Genomic DNA, 17,500 nt, shown 5'->3' on the forward strand with positions numbered 1-17,500 from the left:
TATCTCAACTTACAATGTTGTGACAGTGTTTTAGAGTATCTCACTGTAACTTTATTTTGCTTTGGAAAATAAAGCAGCTAATGACCTAAGCCTCATAAAGTTCTAGAATTCATGAAAAGCATAATAAGGTCAACTTTCATTTCTTTTTGACCCCTGTGATAATCACCTTGAAATAGTCCTTGATTGTGATTTGCATAAAACGACTTAATTTGCATCATTTATACCATGATTATTTTCAGGTTGACCCAGTCCTAAATCTCTCCTTTGTCTCTGCAGGTTTTCTCCACCGGCAGCTCGACTCCTCGAGCCTTGGGTGAAGAGCGCGGCATGGGGAAGCCCTGGGTTTTGTGGATCACCCTAACCGTCATCTGCGTCTGGTCCGGCTGCCTCGCCCTCAGGACAAACAATGACAAGAGCCGAGCGACCCAGCTGCGCCTCATGACGAAGGCCGGGGAGACAGAGGCACTGCCCAGGCGAGGAACAGCCATCAGGGAGAAGGAAATCGCCGCCATTTTCAGGGGCGTGGCCTATGGCGCCCCGACCCAGGGGCCTTTGGATTCCGGCCATCCCTTCGGCCCATACCGTCATCCCCTCCCGGCGTATCGACTGCGGCGTCCTCCTCCTCCTCCCCCTCCTCCTTCGCTTCTACGTCGGCTACTTTAGAAGACTCCTACACCATTTCCCATCTTCCGCTGAACCCGGAGCCTGGTCCGAACCCCGACAGAGGAAGGAACAGTAATCGCACCTCTGCACGAGGAGATAGCAATGTGGGGTTTCAAGACAAGACGAATAGTGCCATCGTTTCCATATCCACACTCTCCCCTAAGGGCACAAGTTCCATTAATCATCATATCACAGGTAGTTTGGAGAACGCAACAGGAGTTGTCGAAGTCAAGGGCATAGGGAAAAACGGCAGTCAGGGCTCGGGCGACTTGCGGTGGAACCTTGGTTTGATCTGGTGGGTGCAAGTGTACACGTCCGTGGGTCTGTTCACTCTGTTGGCAATAGTGACGCTGTTCCTGATGGCACGCTTCGCTATCGCTACGCACTTGTTGCCTCGACCGCACTACCTCGTCCTTCACTTGCTGATATTCTTCACCGCTTTCCTGCGCAGCCTCCACATCCTTCACGACTCTCACACTTTGAGATATGTACTGCCAGTGTTTCTCCTAGCCACTGTCGAAGATGCAATATGGCCGTGCCTGACGGCAGCTCTTGCTCTCGTCCTCGTGGCTGTGCTACGAGTTTGGCGTCACCCAAGACATCCCCACCTAGCCCTAGCTGTAGCTCTTGTCACTACAGTGCACCTCATCACACTTCCTGCTGCTCTTTTAGCAGCAACTTTGCTCAAGGAGGGGGAAAACCTGCCCATCAAGATGACTACCCGAGCAGTGACTGCTGCGTGGGGAGGTGCTGTTGGTATGGGAGGCATCTGGGCGGTTTGGCGGGAGAGTAGAGACTATTCCTCTCAGATGACGGATGTTCGGGTCAGTAGCAATCATGAGAACTCCCCAAATGTGGCTTATCCAGCACGCTTGGTGTTTACAGCAGCCTTAACCCAGCTGCTCCTTGCGGGTCTCCATGTTTATACTCTTCTAATGCCCATATCGCCCGAAGGTCACATTTGGGTGTGGTGGTTTTGTATAAGTATCTCCAGAGGATTAGAGCTAGTTGTTTGTAGTACCTTGGTTTCAGCTGCAGCACTGACTTTAGATAGACCTAACCAGTGCTGCGTTTTCAGATCTTGTTGCCAGAAAAGGACGGTTGAGATTGTTCACCCAACCGAAATCAAGATGATTCATCCTATGGGTGTTTATACTCTACAGCCGGCAAGACCCAAAAATGAACATGCTCAAACCATTGCTGCTTTATCATTAAGTAACGCACATAAAGACAAGAGGAACCACAGCAGTTTAGATTACGTTACATCAGATTTCCAGCTCGTTTGGAATCATAATCGCCAGAGACCATTAACAGGCTCACAAACGACTCATCGGCTCATAGGGGATGACATACCAAGGGCACATATACTTCCAATTGCTCCGAGAAATGTCATGGAACCCTTCGTTAATACCAATGCATTTTCCTCTACGCTTCCACGGAACAGAATCTATGCATCTCCGACAGCTTGCTTGCAGTTTGAAGAAGAAGAAATGAAAACATCACAAGAACGAGGCATCAACTACAACAGCAAGAGTTCCACCTTGTTATCAGAGAGCAGTGGCAGCAGTAAACTCTATTCGTCTCCCCAAATTCCCCTGAGATCGAGCAGGAGCTGGGACGAGCTATCAACTGGCCACGTATACGAGGACCCCATGAAGGCAAAGCCCGGCTCCGTTGACGAGGGCTTGTCAGACCTCTCGGACATGAACAGTGATAACATAAATGACCTTTTCTTTAACGAAACTTGTAGTCCAGTGTTACTTCGTCCAAAAAGGCGATCTCGGAGGCGCCACCACACTGCCTGCTATCTCAGCGCTCGCCATTTCACCACGCACCAGCCTGGCGTTGGTGGTGTCCACCATCCAGGCCACCTAGTCTCCCACTCCTCCAAGAGCTCTGAGCAGAAGCTCCTCGTCCGGCAGAACGCAACTCAACATAACCCCAGCGAGCAGGGGACTTTCCCGAAACCTGGGGACTTCAGCGTCAACACGTCCCTCCCAGGGATACTGCCTCCTCCCCCTTTCCTCTCTACTGCTCAAAACACCTCCACAGTCCACCGTGGGTCCCTCCACCCTCCCCCTCCCTTGAAATTCCTCCTCTTCCTCCTCCTCCATTCGCCATGGACACACGGGCCTGAACAGGCCCAAGTTGAAACCTAAGCCCGATCACCACGAAGGGTTTTAACCGATCTCGTTCGTCTGTAGTGAATCCCTTAGGCGTGTTTTGGTGATAGTGAAGGGTGGGATGAACCCCCGTGATGAGTCTAGTCTACAACCCTTCTTCACCCTTTCATCCTGTGGCTACATAGACAATCATAATATACAGTAAACATGTTATATATCAAATATGATGTTGTGTATGAATGAAGACGCGCATTTTCATTATCACGGATTTTTTTTTATATAATAATAATTGCTTGTCTAACATATTTATGCCTGCTTTATGTTTCCCCCACTTTGATCTCTCGTCATCAGAACATTTCAAAAGAGCCCCGAGGAATGAACAATGTTTGAATTGGATCTTCAAAGCCGATCGCAGAATTATTTTCTGTGTCACGCACGCGGAGAGAAGTTTTCAGTTCTCTCTTCTCTTCTCCCTCGTCAGTCGACTCTTATTTTTCTCTCTTAATTATTCCGGATACTGGAGGAGGAGTCCACATTCAAGAAATCCGGCCCCATTCTGAGATACGTTTCAAGGACGTCATGTCAGTTTTCAAGGACGTCATGTCAGTTTTCAAAAACGTCATGTCAGTTTTCAAAAACGTCATGTCAGTTTTCAAAAACGTCATGTCAGTTTTCAAGGATGTCATGTCAGTTTTCAAAAACATCATGTCAGTTTTCAAAAACGTCATGTCAGTTTTCAAGGATGTCATGTCAATTTTCAAGGACGTCATGTCAGCTTTCAAGAACGTCATGTCAGTTTTCGAGGACGTCATGTCAGTTTTCAAGAACGTCATGTCAGTTTTCAAAGACGTCATGTCAGTTTCCAAGGACGTCATGTCAGTTTTCGAGGACGTCATGTCAGTTTTCAAGGACGTCATGTCACTTTTCAAGGACGTCATGTCAGTTTTCTAGGGCGTCATGTCAGCTTTCAAGGACGTCATGCCACTTTTCATTTTGGTCGCCCTCGTGGAGGGGTTTCGAGTAAAAGGATTAAAAGAATTAAAAAAGAGAGAGTTATTTTATGGACTGACGTATTATAATATTCATTGCATCTCTTGCGAAAATATATTACGGGAAAGAACGACCCAGCAGGGAGAGGTCACTTTAGGTTTTTCTTTTAATAAAGGCAGAAGTGAATTAAAGGTTTTTGTAATTTTCATTTTCAAAAGTTGACTTTGTTATTTTCTTATATTTACAATATATTCTATATATTTCTTATATATATATATATATATATATATATATATATATATATACATTGTAATATATATATATATATATATACATTATCTATATATATATATATATATATATACTCTTATATATATATATATATACATTATATATATATAATTTATTTATATTTGTAATGGCTCTCTCTCTCTTCCCAAACCAATGGATATGTGGTTACAAACTTTTTTTTAGGAACTGACAGTAAATATCCACATCCGATATCACAAGAGTTAATCGTAACCGGCTGCTCGTTGTTGCCAGGATTTTTCCCGCCAGCCCTAAAATAACAGAATATAGGCCCATAAGAGTGTTTGCTTTTTATATGCATAAATCAGTGAACGGTGACGTTCCTGTATCGTTCGTGTCTGTCAAATCATATCAGCAGTGAAGAAGCAATGTATTGTTTCTTCAAAATCAATCATTTATCCAGTGAAATAACTACAAAATCCTATCATTCACAATAAGATAAGTTCAAACGTCTATCGTTTATTTGATAAAATGACTGCAAATATCTATCATATATTTAATAAGATAAAATATAACTTCAAACATCTGTCATTTATTTGATAGAATAGCTGCAAACATCTGTTATTTATTTGATAAATAACTGCAAACAACTGTCATTTATTTGAAAGAATAACTGCAAACATCTAAACATCTGTTATTAACATGATAAATAACTGCAAATGACTGTCATTTATTTGATAGAATAACTGCAAACATCTGTTATTTGGTAAATAACGTTAAACAACTATCACTTATATGATAGAATAACTGCAAACATCTATTATTAGATAACTGCAAACTACTGTCATTTATTTGATAGAATAACTGCATACATCTGTTATTTATTTGATAACTGCAAACAGCTGTCATTTATTTGATAGAATAAATGCAGACAACTGTCATTTATTTGATAGAAGAACTGCAAACATCTATTATTTATTAGATAACTGCAGACAACTGTCCTTTATTTGATAGAATAACCGCAAACATCTATTATTTATTAGATAATTAACTGCAAACAACTGCCATTTATTGGACAGAATAACTGCCAGCATCTCTTATTCACTTGATAAATAACTGAACAAAAACTGTCATTTATTTGATAAAATCATTTCTTCCACAACTGGAGGTGCGGAAGAATTACGAGAGAAAAACGGAAACTCTTGGAATTATATAAAGTTTAAAATCCGGACCACGATACTGTACATGGATGTAAATATTATTAATGAAAAAAATACAAGAACTGTTAGTATTCAGCCCCTTCCCTCCCTCCCCCCCCTGTCTGTATATACTTAGAAATATAGACGCTATGAATATATATCCTATATTTTTGTACACCGTCAGTCACAAATAGCAGACGACCCACCCTCTCTCTCTCTCTCTCTCTCTCTCTCTCTCTCTCTCTCTCTCTCTCTCTCTATTTTGCGGAGCTAAAGTTTATTTTTACTTTGGAAAGGGTGAATTCTCTCTCTCTCTCTCTCTCTCTCTCTCTCTCTCTCTCTCTCTCTCTCTCTCTCTCTCTCTTACGAAGCAAGTCTCTTTTTTCGTATTTTGGAAAGAGTGAATTCTCTCTCTCTCTCTCTCTCTCTCTCTCTCTCTCTCTCTTGAAGCGAGTCTTTTTTTGTACTTAGTAAAGTGTGAATTCTCTCTCTCTCTCTCTCTCTCTCTCTCTCTCTCTCTCTCGGAAAAAGAGGGGTCGTCTCGAGGTCGATAGAAGAGTTTATATATGTTATTCAATGACCCCAAAGATTATATATATACATATAATCTAATGTCTGTTATCTCGAAGCCGAAGATATGTCTTCTTCATCCTCTTCTTCTTCTTCTTAAGGTTACCCCCAAAAAGTGTGGTCGAGTTTAAAAATAAAAGAAGAGGAGAGGTTATAAATGTATATTTGACTGTATAGTATTATTATTAATACCTGATGCATATTCTAATGGGAACTGGACAGAGGTCTCATATTGTTTTTTTTTGGGTGCTTTGTTGTTTCTAGCTTTCGTTAGTACTGTTGTATTTTTTTTGTTGTTGCAAAGAAAGTGGTCATATTGTTTGGATATTGCAATGTAACAGAGATATATTATTTTTTTCAATACACAAGTAAAACATATTTACATTTAGGGTGGCATTCACAGCACAGCATCACAGCACACACATACACAACACACATACACACACACACACACACACACACATACATATATATATATATATATATATATATATAATATAATATATATATATATATACATATCTATATCTATATGTACTATATATTACAAGTGTATTATATATATATACATATTTAATATAAATTACAAGTATATTATATATGTATATATATATATATATAAATATATATATATACTGTATATATATATATATACTGCATATGTATGTATATGTATATGTATATATATATATATATATATATATATATATATATATATATATATATTATGTAGAATGTACTTAAGAATATATTTTATACTTCAAAAAATCAAGTAAAACACTCCAGTGTCCAGCGTTTGATGCAGATTTTAGTGAAAAATATATTAAAAAGCCCTCTTGAAGAGTTCACCCATTTCACTAATATAAGTCATGAACAGTAATTTTCCCAAAGAAATTATGAAAACGAGATTGACAATAATATACTCTATTAGCCATCAGGATGGAATGTCCAGTAAATTTTTATGAACTGAAATAATGTCTCGGAGTTTCATTGACTGAATTTTGCATATTGAATTCACAAACATTAATACAATAATTTAGTTGGCTTCCAAAGAATACTTTGCAATGTTTGCAAAATAATTGTTCACTGTGACTTCACCAGTGATAGTAGATATATATTTATATTTATAGTTATGGCGTTTTTAAATCCGTGAGTCGGTCAGATATTTATGTTAGCAAATATAAGCATAAATTTATTTATCTTCAGAAGAAAAATTTATCATTAGTTATCAGGAGCATATTATATTATTTCAAAGCATCTTATAATTCTCATCACGGAGGTAGTCAAAATATTCTGAATTAGCCATTACAGAATAACTCACTTTTCTTCACAAAAACTTCATAGTTACTTTTCAAGGACGTATATTTCCCTGAAGCATCTTATAATTCTAAAAATGAATATTTACTTATGCCATTGAGTTAGGCAAAATATTTTGAATTAACCAATAAAAGAAGAATTCATTTTTATAGAATGTTTATAATTATTTACTAAGAATATGCATTATCTCAAAGCATCTTATAACTCTCAAAGTGAATATTTACTTAAGTCACTGAGATCGTCAAAATGTATTATATTACACGACATAGAATAATTAATTTTCTTAAGAAAAAAGCTTATAATATTTTATCACAAAAATATATATTTCAAAGCATGCTCTGACTCTCATAATTTATATTTACAGATGACTTTATTCTCATTCAAAAATGACACTCATAATTTATATATACAGATTGTAATTGTGTCGTCTTTAAAAAGAAAATGGTTCTCATAATTTAGATTTACAGACGATTTCGTTTTCATTAGAAAAAATTACTCTCATATTTATATATACAGATTGACTGTGTCTTCTTCAGACTGAAATGGGTTCTCATTATTTATATTTACAGACGACTTTGTTCTCATTCAAAAATGACTCTCATAATTTATATATACAAATGACTGTGTCGTCTTTAAAAAGAAAATGGTTCTCATGATTTATATTTACAGACATTTTTGTTTTCATTAAAACACTTACCTCGCTCCTCCTGCAGCAAAATTGAAATACCCCACGAGAAAATATGTAATATAACATAATTTTGCTTTATAATTTTATTTTAACGTTTCCTCTAAGTCAACACGACACTGTTTTCCTTTCGTCTTGGAGAGCTTCTGAGATATTCATCAAGTTCACAATTAAACTGCTTTGCCCTGCTAATCTCCTCGGAGGAAAAGTCATTTCATTTTCTCCCTGTGTTTTCTTTTTTTAACTCTGTAACTTGATGGAAAGGGCGCAACACGATATTCATTTATTTCATTTTAAAAACGTAATATTAATTCCCCTTCGTGGGTCTTTCATTAAGATTTATTTTTCTCTTTCGTGTAAAGTCATGCATTTTTCTTCGTTGTGATATGATCAGTGAACTAAAATGTGTCTGAATATGATTTAATATTCTTCAAGAATCTACATATTTTTATTACTATTTTTTTTATTATTTCTGTTTTCATTTTTATTGAAGCTTTTAGTTTCTATTTTAGATGAATTAAGTATGTATGTTGAGTATATATTCCTTCATTATGATATGATTGATGAACTAAGTATATACTTGAATATAATTTTCTTTAAAAATTTAGATATTTTAATTTTATTATTTTAACATACATTTTCCTTCATTATCATATGATTAGTGAACAAAAAATATACCTGAATATAATTTGACATTCTTCACGAACCTGAATGTTTTTTTATTTCTGTTTTTTGTTATTTTTATTTTCATTGAAGCTTGCTCGACAAACACCTTCCCAAGGCGTGAAACGTTAATTCTTCCGCCATCTTTTGTTAAGTATTTGTACAAATTAGCTTTGAAGGAAAGACTTAACTTTAATGAGAACCACTGACCTTATTTCTGAGTTTAATTTCCAGGGAGGAAGAATTATGTTTTGAAAAAGAATGAGAGAAATTAATTTCTTGAACATTTTTTTCTCCACTTACATCTTAGCTCTTCAAATGACTTTGTAGAAAACTCCAAATAATAAAAAACTCTTATTAAATTAATTCCTAAAAACTCTAAGGAAAATAATTTTTTATTAGATTAATTCCTAAAGAGGGATTTTGCTTTGAATAAAAGAATAAAGACAAAATCCCACAAAAAGAATGAAATAAAAGAAAAATCCTTTTCAAACAGGTAAAAAATGCACCGAAGTTTCTTCGGCGCAATCGAGTTTTCTGTACAGGGTATAATCAAGACCACCGAAAATAGATCTATCCTTCGGTGGTCTTTGCATAAGTTTAACCACGAGCCGGTGGTGGTCTGGCCTATATCGTTGCCAGAAGCACGATTATGGCTTCCTTTAACCTTAAATAAAATAAAAGCTACTGAGGCTAGAGGGCTGCAGTTTGGTATGTTTGATGATTGGAGGGTGCATGATCAACACACCAATTTGCAGCCCTCTAGCCTTCATAGTAATCAAGATCTGAGGGCAAGCAGACAAAGCCGGCACAATAGTTTTCCTTTATAGAAAACTAAAAATATACAGACAATCGGTGGTCACAGACACGTATGGAAGTAACAGAGCTCCTGTAATACATAATATGTAGGAATATAACAGACTAGAGTTGATTTCGTAGAATTACATTTGCTACAGGCCATAATACTGAAACCTGAATATCATGAGAGAATTTTGTACCTTTTAAATTATTTACCGTAATGTGGGTTTTTTTTTTGGCCAGCGAACTGAATTCCATATCAGATGTCATCATGATTTTAACTTTGTTTTAAAGCTGGGTTATATAGTTATATATATATATATATATATATATATATATATATATATATATATATAGATAAATAGATAAATTACACAGTATATATACTTACATATACATACATACATATATACATAATACTTATATATATATATATATATATATATATATATATATATATATATATATATATATATATATATATATATATATAAGTAACGTCCACCTACATGCACAGACACAAAGTGTTTAAGTTACACATATACAGCCATGCACATATAAACACATAAAATATACACATAAACACAGTCATACATATATATAAAACCACACATATTATCGTATGCAAATAATCCTAAACAAACATTATTGTCTTCAAAGTGAAGCTGATCTTTGTCTTACTATTCGTAAAACCAACATTCCCAAATCCATCCTATTTTCAGCATACCATCCCTCCCCTTAAACAGAGAGATTTTGTTTGTGATTTGAAACAAGAGACCGTTGTTTAACAACTTCAGTATTTATTTCATGAAATAAAATATAGAATGTGTAAAAGACGGTGTTTCATTTCCATCACGATGTTTTTTGTCGTCAGTATCCTTTTGAGTCAAATTATCTACTGCCATCTTTCCTCTGGGCATGGAGAGTGTTTCTGTGCCTCGTAGCTTGGTTTGAGGTGGGTTAAAATCGAGGTGGTCTTATGCCAGAATAGGTCAATGCCAAATGCAGCGCTGATGTTTAGTATTTTTAGGGTATGAGAGGTCTGATGTAGACCAGAGTGAATTTATAAACAGTGATAAGAGATTGCAAAAATTAACAAATTGAATAAAATAAAGGTTTTTTTTTAAAGGTACGATACTTCTTGTGGCAATGAATTCATAAACAACGATGAGAAAATACCAACAAATAAATAAATGAAATAAAGGTTTTATTCAAACGTACGATCATTTTTGTGACATTGAATTCGTAAACAGTGATGAGAGGATGCAAAAAAATAATAAGAAATAAAATAAAGGTTTTACTTAAACATACCATAGGTAGTATAGTTGTTTTAGAATGGTATGTAGGTAAGAAGTAGCATAGGTTAGATATTACCGGTATTTAAGCTTCAACTTCCAGTCCAACTGCTTTAGTTACAATTTTCTAAGGAGCAAAATTCACATCTATTCTGTACTGAAAGAGTGAGGATGGAGCTGTTTCAAATCACTTAAAACACCTCTTGTATTCGATAGATATAACACTTGCATATGAATCTGGAATGATCGACAATCCCTCGTGTTTAGAAGTGCTCGATCTCCGTACCTGGAGAGCCACGTTCGAATCATGCCTTCAAGGAGGAGTTTCTCATTCATTTCCAAGTTCTGGATTCAAGGTTTTCAGTGGGAAAACAAGTTCGACTCCCATTATTATTATTATTATTATTATTATTATTATTATTATTATTATTATTATTATTATTATTATTAAGATAAACCCCTATTCATATGGAATAAGCCCACATACAGGGGCCATTGCCTTGAAATTCAAGCTTCCAAAGAATATGGTGTTCATTTGAAAGAAGTAGCAGATAACTGGTCTCTTCTTTCGATATTTCGTATTATTAGAAAATGAAAAACAGCTTAACGAATAAATACACGAAGATATTTCCAAGTTAATGAATGAATACATAAAAACATTTCCAAGTTTTGGAATCAAGTTTTTCAGAGAAAAAACTATTGCAAAAACATATTATGGCATTGAATAGTTGAGAGGTCATTGTACTTCCGCAGACCAGTCGAAAGTGAACTTAAGATTCTATATAATGTCAATGATTGACTAAATGCAATGCAGACGTTCCACGGGGATCTAAGAACTTCATGAATAGAGGTTTGATGTCAATGAAGGCCTCCCAGACTTCACTGAAGATCGCTATCTGGGTTCACGAAGGACGAACAAATACTTCATAACGAGTGGAAACACTTCTCCTGAATTGGAGGAGTTGGTTAATCTTCCTGTGCACATGCGGCCAGGGGAGAGAGAGAGAGAGAGAAAGAGAGTGGGTGTGTGTGTGTGTGTGTGTGTTTGTCTTGGGATAATATATTTTGATTCTTGTGTTGAGATCATGAGCTTCTCATGATTATTTAGTTTCTGGTACCAATGTAATTAGGTTAAAAGCCTTCATATCAGAATATCCACAAACATCTGCGGAGAGAGAGAGAGAGAGAGAGAGAGAGAGTGAGTGAGTGAATGTGTGTGTACTAATATCTGCGTTAAGATCATAAACTTCTCATGGGTATTTAGGATTTTTTAGTTATTGTTTCATATATAATTGGGTGCAGATCGGATTATCTAGAAACATCTGCGGGGAGAGAGAGAGAGAGAGAGAGAGAGAGAGAGAGGAAGGGGGAGAGAAAGAGAGAGGAAGGGAAGGGAGAGAGAAAGAGAGAGGGAAAGGGGGGAGAAAGAGAGGAAGAGGAAGGAGAGAAAAGAGAGAGGGAAGGAGAGAAGAGTGAGAGAGGAGGGGAGGGGAGGGGAGGGGAGAGAAAGAGAGAGGGGAGTGAAGAGAGAGAGAGAGGGGGAAAGGGAGAGAAAGTGAGAGGGAGAGGGGAGAGGGAGGAGAGAAAGAGAGAGAGGGGGAGTGAGAGAAAGAGAGAGAGGGGAAGGGAGAGAAAGTGAGAGAGGGGAGGGGAGAGGGAGGGGGAGAGAAAGAGAGAGAGGGGGAGTGAGAGAAAGAGAGAGAGGGGAAGGGAGAGAAAGCAGAGGGGAAAGGAGAGGGAAAAGCAAAAGAGAGGGGAAAAGGAGAGAAAAGAAAGATAGGAAAGGGGAGAGAAAGAGAAAGGGGAAGAGGAGAGAATTACAGAGAGAGGGGAGGGGGAGAGAGAGAGAGGGGGGAGGAGGGGGGAAAGAGAGAGAGGAGGAAAGAGGGCAGAGAGGGGAGAGAAAGAGAGAGGGGAGGGAGGAGGGAAAGAGAGAGAGAGGAAGGGGGGAGAGAAACAGAGAGGAAAGGAGGGAAAAAGCAAGAGATGAAAGGAGAGAAAAAGAAAGAGAGGAAAGGGAGAGAAAGAGAGAGAGGGGGAGTGAGGAAAGAGAGAGAGGGGGAGTGAGAGAAAGAGAGAGAGGGGAAGGGAGAGAAACAGAGAGGAAAGGAGGAAAAAGCAAGAGAGGAAAGGAGAGAAAAAGAAAGAGAGGAAAGGGAGAGAAAGAGAGAGAGGAAAGGGAGAGAAAGAGAGAGAGGGGGAGTGAGGAAGAGAGAGAGGGAGTGAGAGAAAGAGAAGAGAGGAGGGGAGAAACAGAGGAAGGAGAGAGAAAAAGCAAAGAGGAAAGAAGAGGAGAGAAAAGAAAAGAGAGGAAAGGGAGAAGAGAGAGAGAGGAAGGGAGAAAGAGAGAGGGGAGGGAGAAAGAGAGGGAAGGGAGAGAAACAGAGAGGAAAGGAGAGAAAAAGCAAGAGAGGAAAGGAGAGAAAAAGAAAGAGATGGGAAGGGGGAGAAAGAGAGAGAGGGGAAGGGAGAAAGTAGAGAGAGAGGGAGGGTAGAGAGAAGAAGAAGGAGGGGGGAGGGGAGAGAAAGAGAGAGGGGAGGAAGAGAGGGGGAAAGGAGAGAGAGAGAGACAGGAGGGGGGAGAGAAAGAGAGAGAGGGGAAGGGAGAGAAAGAGAGAGGAAAGGAGAGAAAAAGAGAGGAAGGGGGAGGGAGAGAGAGAAAGAGGGGAAGGAGGATTGAGAGAGAGGGGAAAAGGGGAGGGAGAGAGAGGATGTTTAAAATTATGTTGTAGTGAACCCAGTCAAAAATCCTTAACGCAAAGAGAGAGAGAGAGAGAGAGAGAGAAGAGAGAAAGACTGCTTAAACATACATCTCAGTAAAGCCAGTCAAAAATTCTTAGCGCAACACAGAGAGAGAGAGAGAGAGAGAGAGATAAGAGAAACAGGTTTTTAAGGAACCCACTGTTTGAAGTAATGAGCGCAGGTCGGGGGATTTTTCTCTTTGATTAATTCCGAGCCAAAGGAAACGCGTCCTTTCATCTCCCTTTTCCTAGTCTTGATATTTACGATCTCGTTAGAGTAGCTTTGGGAGAGGTGTTCTTTCAGAATGGCTACGGAATTACATCTTAAACATTAATTAAGCTATGCTCTAGGGAGGGATTCTACAGAATTCCTTTAGTGTTATGTAGATTATGGGATATTGCTGAATTCGTGGTTCTTTCACATTAATCAAGCTACGTTAGAGGAGAATTCTACAGAATTCCTTTAGAATAATGTAGGTTATGGGATATTACTAAAATCATGGCTTCTTTCACATTAATTGAGCTATGCTTTACAGAGGAATTCTAAAGAATACCTTTAGAATTATGTAGATTATGGCATGTTGGTAAAAATCATAGCGTGTATGTCTCTGAACCTAGATTTCAGTAATAATAATAATAATAATAATAATAATAATAATAATAATAATAATAATAATAATAATAATAAAGTTATTACTTCAGTCACCTGATACATTTCTAATCAGTAAGTCTACAGGAACGATGCCCAAGCATTTGAAGACATGTTGGTTTGGTTCCTGGGATTCCATCAAATAAAATATTTATCACAACGACACGACCAGAATTCAAAATATTTATTCCACGATTTTCGAAGAATGTTGCTTCGAGCATAACATTCTCAGATTAAACTTGAATATCTGACAGATAACAGTTCAGTGAATATAAATGACATCGTGGAAGAAAGCCTATCTTTATCACTTTCCGCCTGAGGATGATGTAGATTTGAAAAGGCGTTCGGATCAGGGATAAATAATGGAACTGAATTCTTTAAAATTGCAAAACACACTTTTGCACGAGCCTGGTTGCTCAGGTTATATGAAAGATATGAAATTCTTCTCTGTTTTCTATAGATGTTATAAAATATGATATCTAAGATATTAAGTTTGCAGAGAGAGCGTTCCAACTGAGATATTCTTCAAAATATGATATGTATTTCAAATTACTACGGATATTAATCTGAGGTATTTCTGGACCACCTACCTAATACAGCGGCCAGAGAGAGAGAGAGAGAGAGACAGACAGACAGACAGACAGAGTTAAAATTATTCCAGCGCTCTTCAACAAAGTCGCATAAAAGAGAGAGAGAGAGAGAGAGAGAGAGAGAGAGTTAAAATTATTCCAGAGCTCTTCAACAAAAGTCACCTAAAAATTGCAATTTCCTTAAAACTGGTTGTCTTATATAACCCTCAATAAAGTATATGATAGCTAGTCGACTGGAGTCCTCCCTCTAATAGAATATATATATATATATATATATATATATATTCATACATACATACATACATACATGTAGATAGCTACGTAGATAGACAGATAGAGATAGATAGATACTGAAATGACAGCCTCAAATCCGTCCCAAAACCTAAGAGGTAATTTACCCATCCGAGTTCAAATAAGCATCGTCGAATCTGCCCCGCATTACGAACGTTAATTAAGCTCCAGCACGGACGAGAGAGTGTCGCAGGAGTCTGGCTGTCCCCTGCCAGAAACAAGCCTTTGGCACTGATAGACGCCAAGGACGAGAGACAGACAATCGGAGGCCAATAATCCCCACACGGTTTGGCACCGGATTGATTAATTAATCTCAATCCGGCGACGCGGGTTTAAACTCAGCCGTGTGTGTGTGTCGCAGGCGCATTCCTTGGGCGCTGGAGGTGGTGGTGGTGGGCCTTGTTTGTTGTCTAATTATGGAGGGTTGTTGTTGCTACTACTACTATTATTGTATTATTATTATTATTATTATTATTATTATTATTATTATATTATGGGTGTTTGTATGAGCGACCGTCGCTATGGTAGTGAAATGTGGTGTGTTAGTTCCGTAGAGTTTTTACAAATTTCAAATTTAGCTTATATTATTATTATTATTATTATTATTATTATTATTATTATTATTATTATTATTATTATTATTATTATTATTATTATTATTAGGGTGTTTGTATGCGCGAGTTATACATAATTAAATGTGGTGTGGGATTCCCTTAGAATTTTACAATCTCAAATTTAGAGTATCATGTACAGTATACTGTATTATTTCTGTTATTGGAGAAACAAATTATTATTATTATTATTATGTGTGTTATTATTATTATTATTATTACAAATCTCCTCATATATGGCAAACAGAAGTATCAGTTTGTAAGTATCCCCGGGGGCGAGGTGGAAACCTTATAATAATTGGAGCAACACGAAGTTAAAAAAAGTGTAACAGCCAGATTTCAAGAGACTGAAGTGAACGGATTAAAAAACTGTTTACAGTGCGCCGCGTATGACACACTGTAGTTGGTGTCCATTTGTTTTAATTCTCTGATTTTACAGCTATTCTTTATTTACCTATGCGAGCATTTATTGCTTCGTTTTCCTCATCGTTATTCTTCTGTTATTTGTTATACTTTGTTCTTGCGTTTTGTTCTTTTGTCCTTTTATTCTTGAATGCCATTGTATTCAATAATGCAAACTTTCTGAAAATATTAACTGTCTGTGGAAATGTATGTATAAAATGTACGTATCTATAATAAAAAATCATTTTTAAACCATATTCACGTTTTGAGAAAACATCCAATATTTCTCTTCATTGCAAAATGAATACGCCCAATCTGAAACGAGAGAGAGAGAGAGAGAGAGAGAGAGAGAGAGAGAGAGAGAGAGAGAGAGAGAGAGAGGAAATGAACTAACTCAGAAGAATCAAGAGAGAGAGAGAGAGAGAGAGAGAGAGAGGAGAGGGGAGAGAGAGAGAGAGAGGAGGGGAGAGAGAGAGATAATAGTAACTCTCTATATCTCGACCAATAAGATCTACTTTTTACTCGTTTCACAAAAAAAAAAAAATAAGCTGCTTCCCTTTTATAAATTAAGTTCAGTAAAGGGGAAGAGAACAAAGCTCTGTACAGAGAGAGAGAGAGAGAGAGAGAGAGAGAGAGAAAGAATATTTGAGTATTAGCAAACAAAAATCTTGATTATCATAACTGCAAACAGCAGTGGAAGTACACTGGTGCAGTTTATGCAATATTAATCAGGCGTTTCAGAACAGTCTGTGAATTATGTGCAGGAGTGAATTCAAATGAATTCAAATGATTTCAGTCCTTTGATAATACTCGAGATTAAATCCAACGAACGTTTTGCTTATGGATGATGATTCTTATTTAATTCCTGTTCACTGGAGGGTTTTACTTATGTTCGAGATGAATTATTGATGCTTGCTCAGTTTGCATAATAGAAGTTTAATTATACTATGTGTTTTATTCATCAGTTTTACTTTCTTGTACCGAAAATATCAGGGGTAATAATTAATTTTTCAAGCCGCAAATATTAGTCCCACATTTAAGACAGATAGTTTTCGTTTATATAATTTTTCAAGCCTCAGATATTACTTTATTTTTATTAAAGTTAGATTTTAGTTTCCATTTATTTATTTAGTAAAGTCACAGATAACAGTCCTTTTTTTAAGACCGATATTAGTTTTTATTTATTTATTGTTTTAAGCCACAAATATTAGCCTCCATGCTCTTAAAGACAGATATTAGTTTGATTTTTTAAGCCTCAGATATTAGTCCCTTTTTATTTGAAGACAGATATTTGTTTTTCATTATTTTTCTTTAAAGCCACATATTAGTCCATTTCTTTAAAGACGGATATTAGCATGAATTAAAATTTTAACAAAAATATTAACCCCTATTTTTTAAATATAGATATTAGTTTTCATTTACTTCTTTAAGCCACAGATATTAGTCCATTTTTTTTCCAAAGATTGATATTAGTTTCGACTTATTTATCATTTATAAACTCCCTGTTTTTTGTAAGTATCAGTTTCACTTCAGGCCATAATACTTGGCTGTTTAAAATACATGCCCCTTATACTCCTACCTCATACGTGCACTGGGCACAAAAGGAAAGACGAAAATCGCTCGCAGAGGAAAGAAGTGAGGCCCAGGTATCAAAGAACGAAAAA

General features: G+C 36.9%; 1 protein-coding gene and 1 long non-coding RNA gene across 2 annotated transcripts in view; both read left to right on the forward strand.

Annotated features, from left to right (window-relative positions):
- Nucleotides 1-3,999, forward strand: part of LOC136841795 (uncharacterized) — a 32,259-nt gene extending 28,260 nt beyond the window's left edge. Inside the window, exons 2-3 of the mRNA XM_067109095.1 lie at nucleotides 277-548; nucleotides 581-3,999. Coding sequence (XP_066965196.1) covers nucleotides 328-548; nucleotides 581-2,822 — 2,463 coding nt within the window. The 5' untranslated portion in view covers nucleotides 277-327 and the 3' untranslated portion in view covers nucleotides 2,823-3,999. The remainder of the gene's footprint in view (nucleotides 1-276; nucleotides 549-580) is intronic.
- Nucleotides 1-17,500, forward strand: part of LOC136852760 (uncharacterized) — a 75,026-nt gene that overhangs the window by 51,115 nt on the left and 6,411 nt on the right. The gene's annotated exons all lie outside the window — the stretch shown is intronic.

Source organism: Macrobrachium rosenbergii, chromosome 1 (assembly GCF_040412425.1).
Source record: "Macrobrachium rosenbergii isolate ZJJX-2024 chromosome 1, ASM4041242v1, whole genome shotgun sequence".
Taxonomy (NCBI): domain Eukaryota; kingdom Metazoa; phylum Arthropoda; class Malacostraca; order Decapoda; family Palaemonidae; genus Macrobrachium; species Macrobrachium rosenbergii.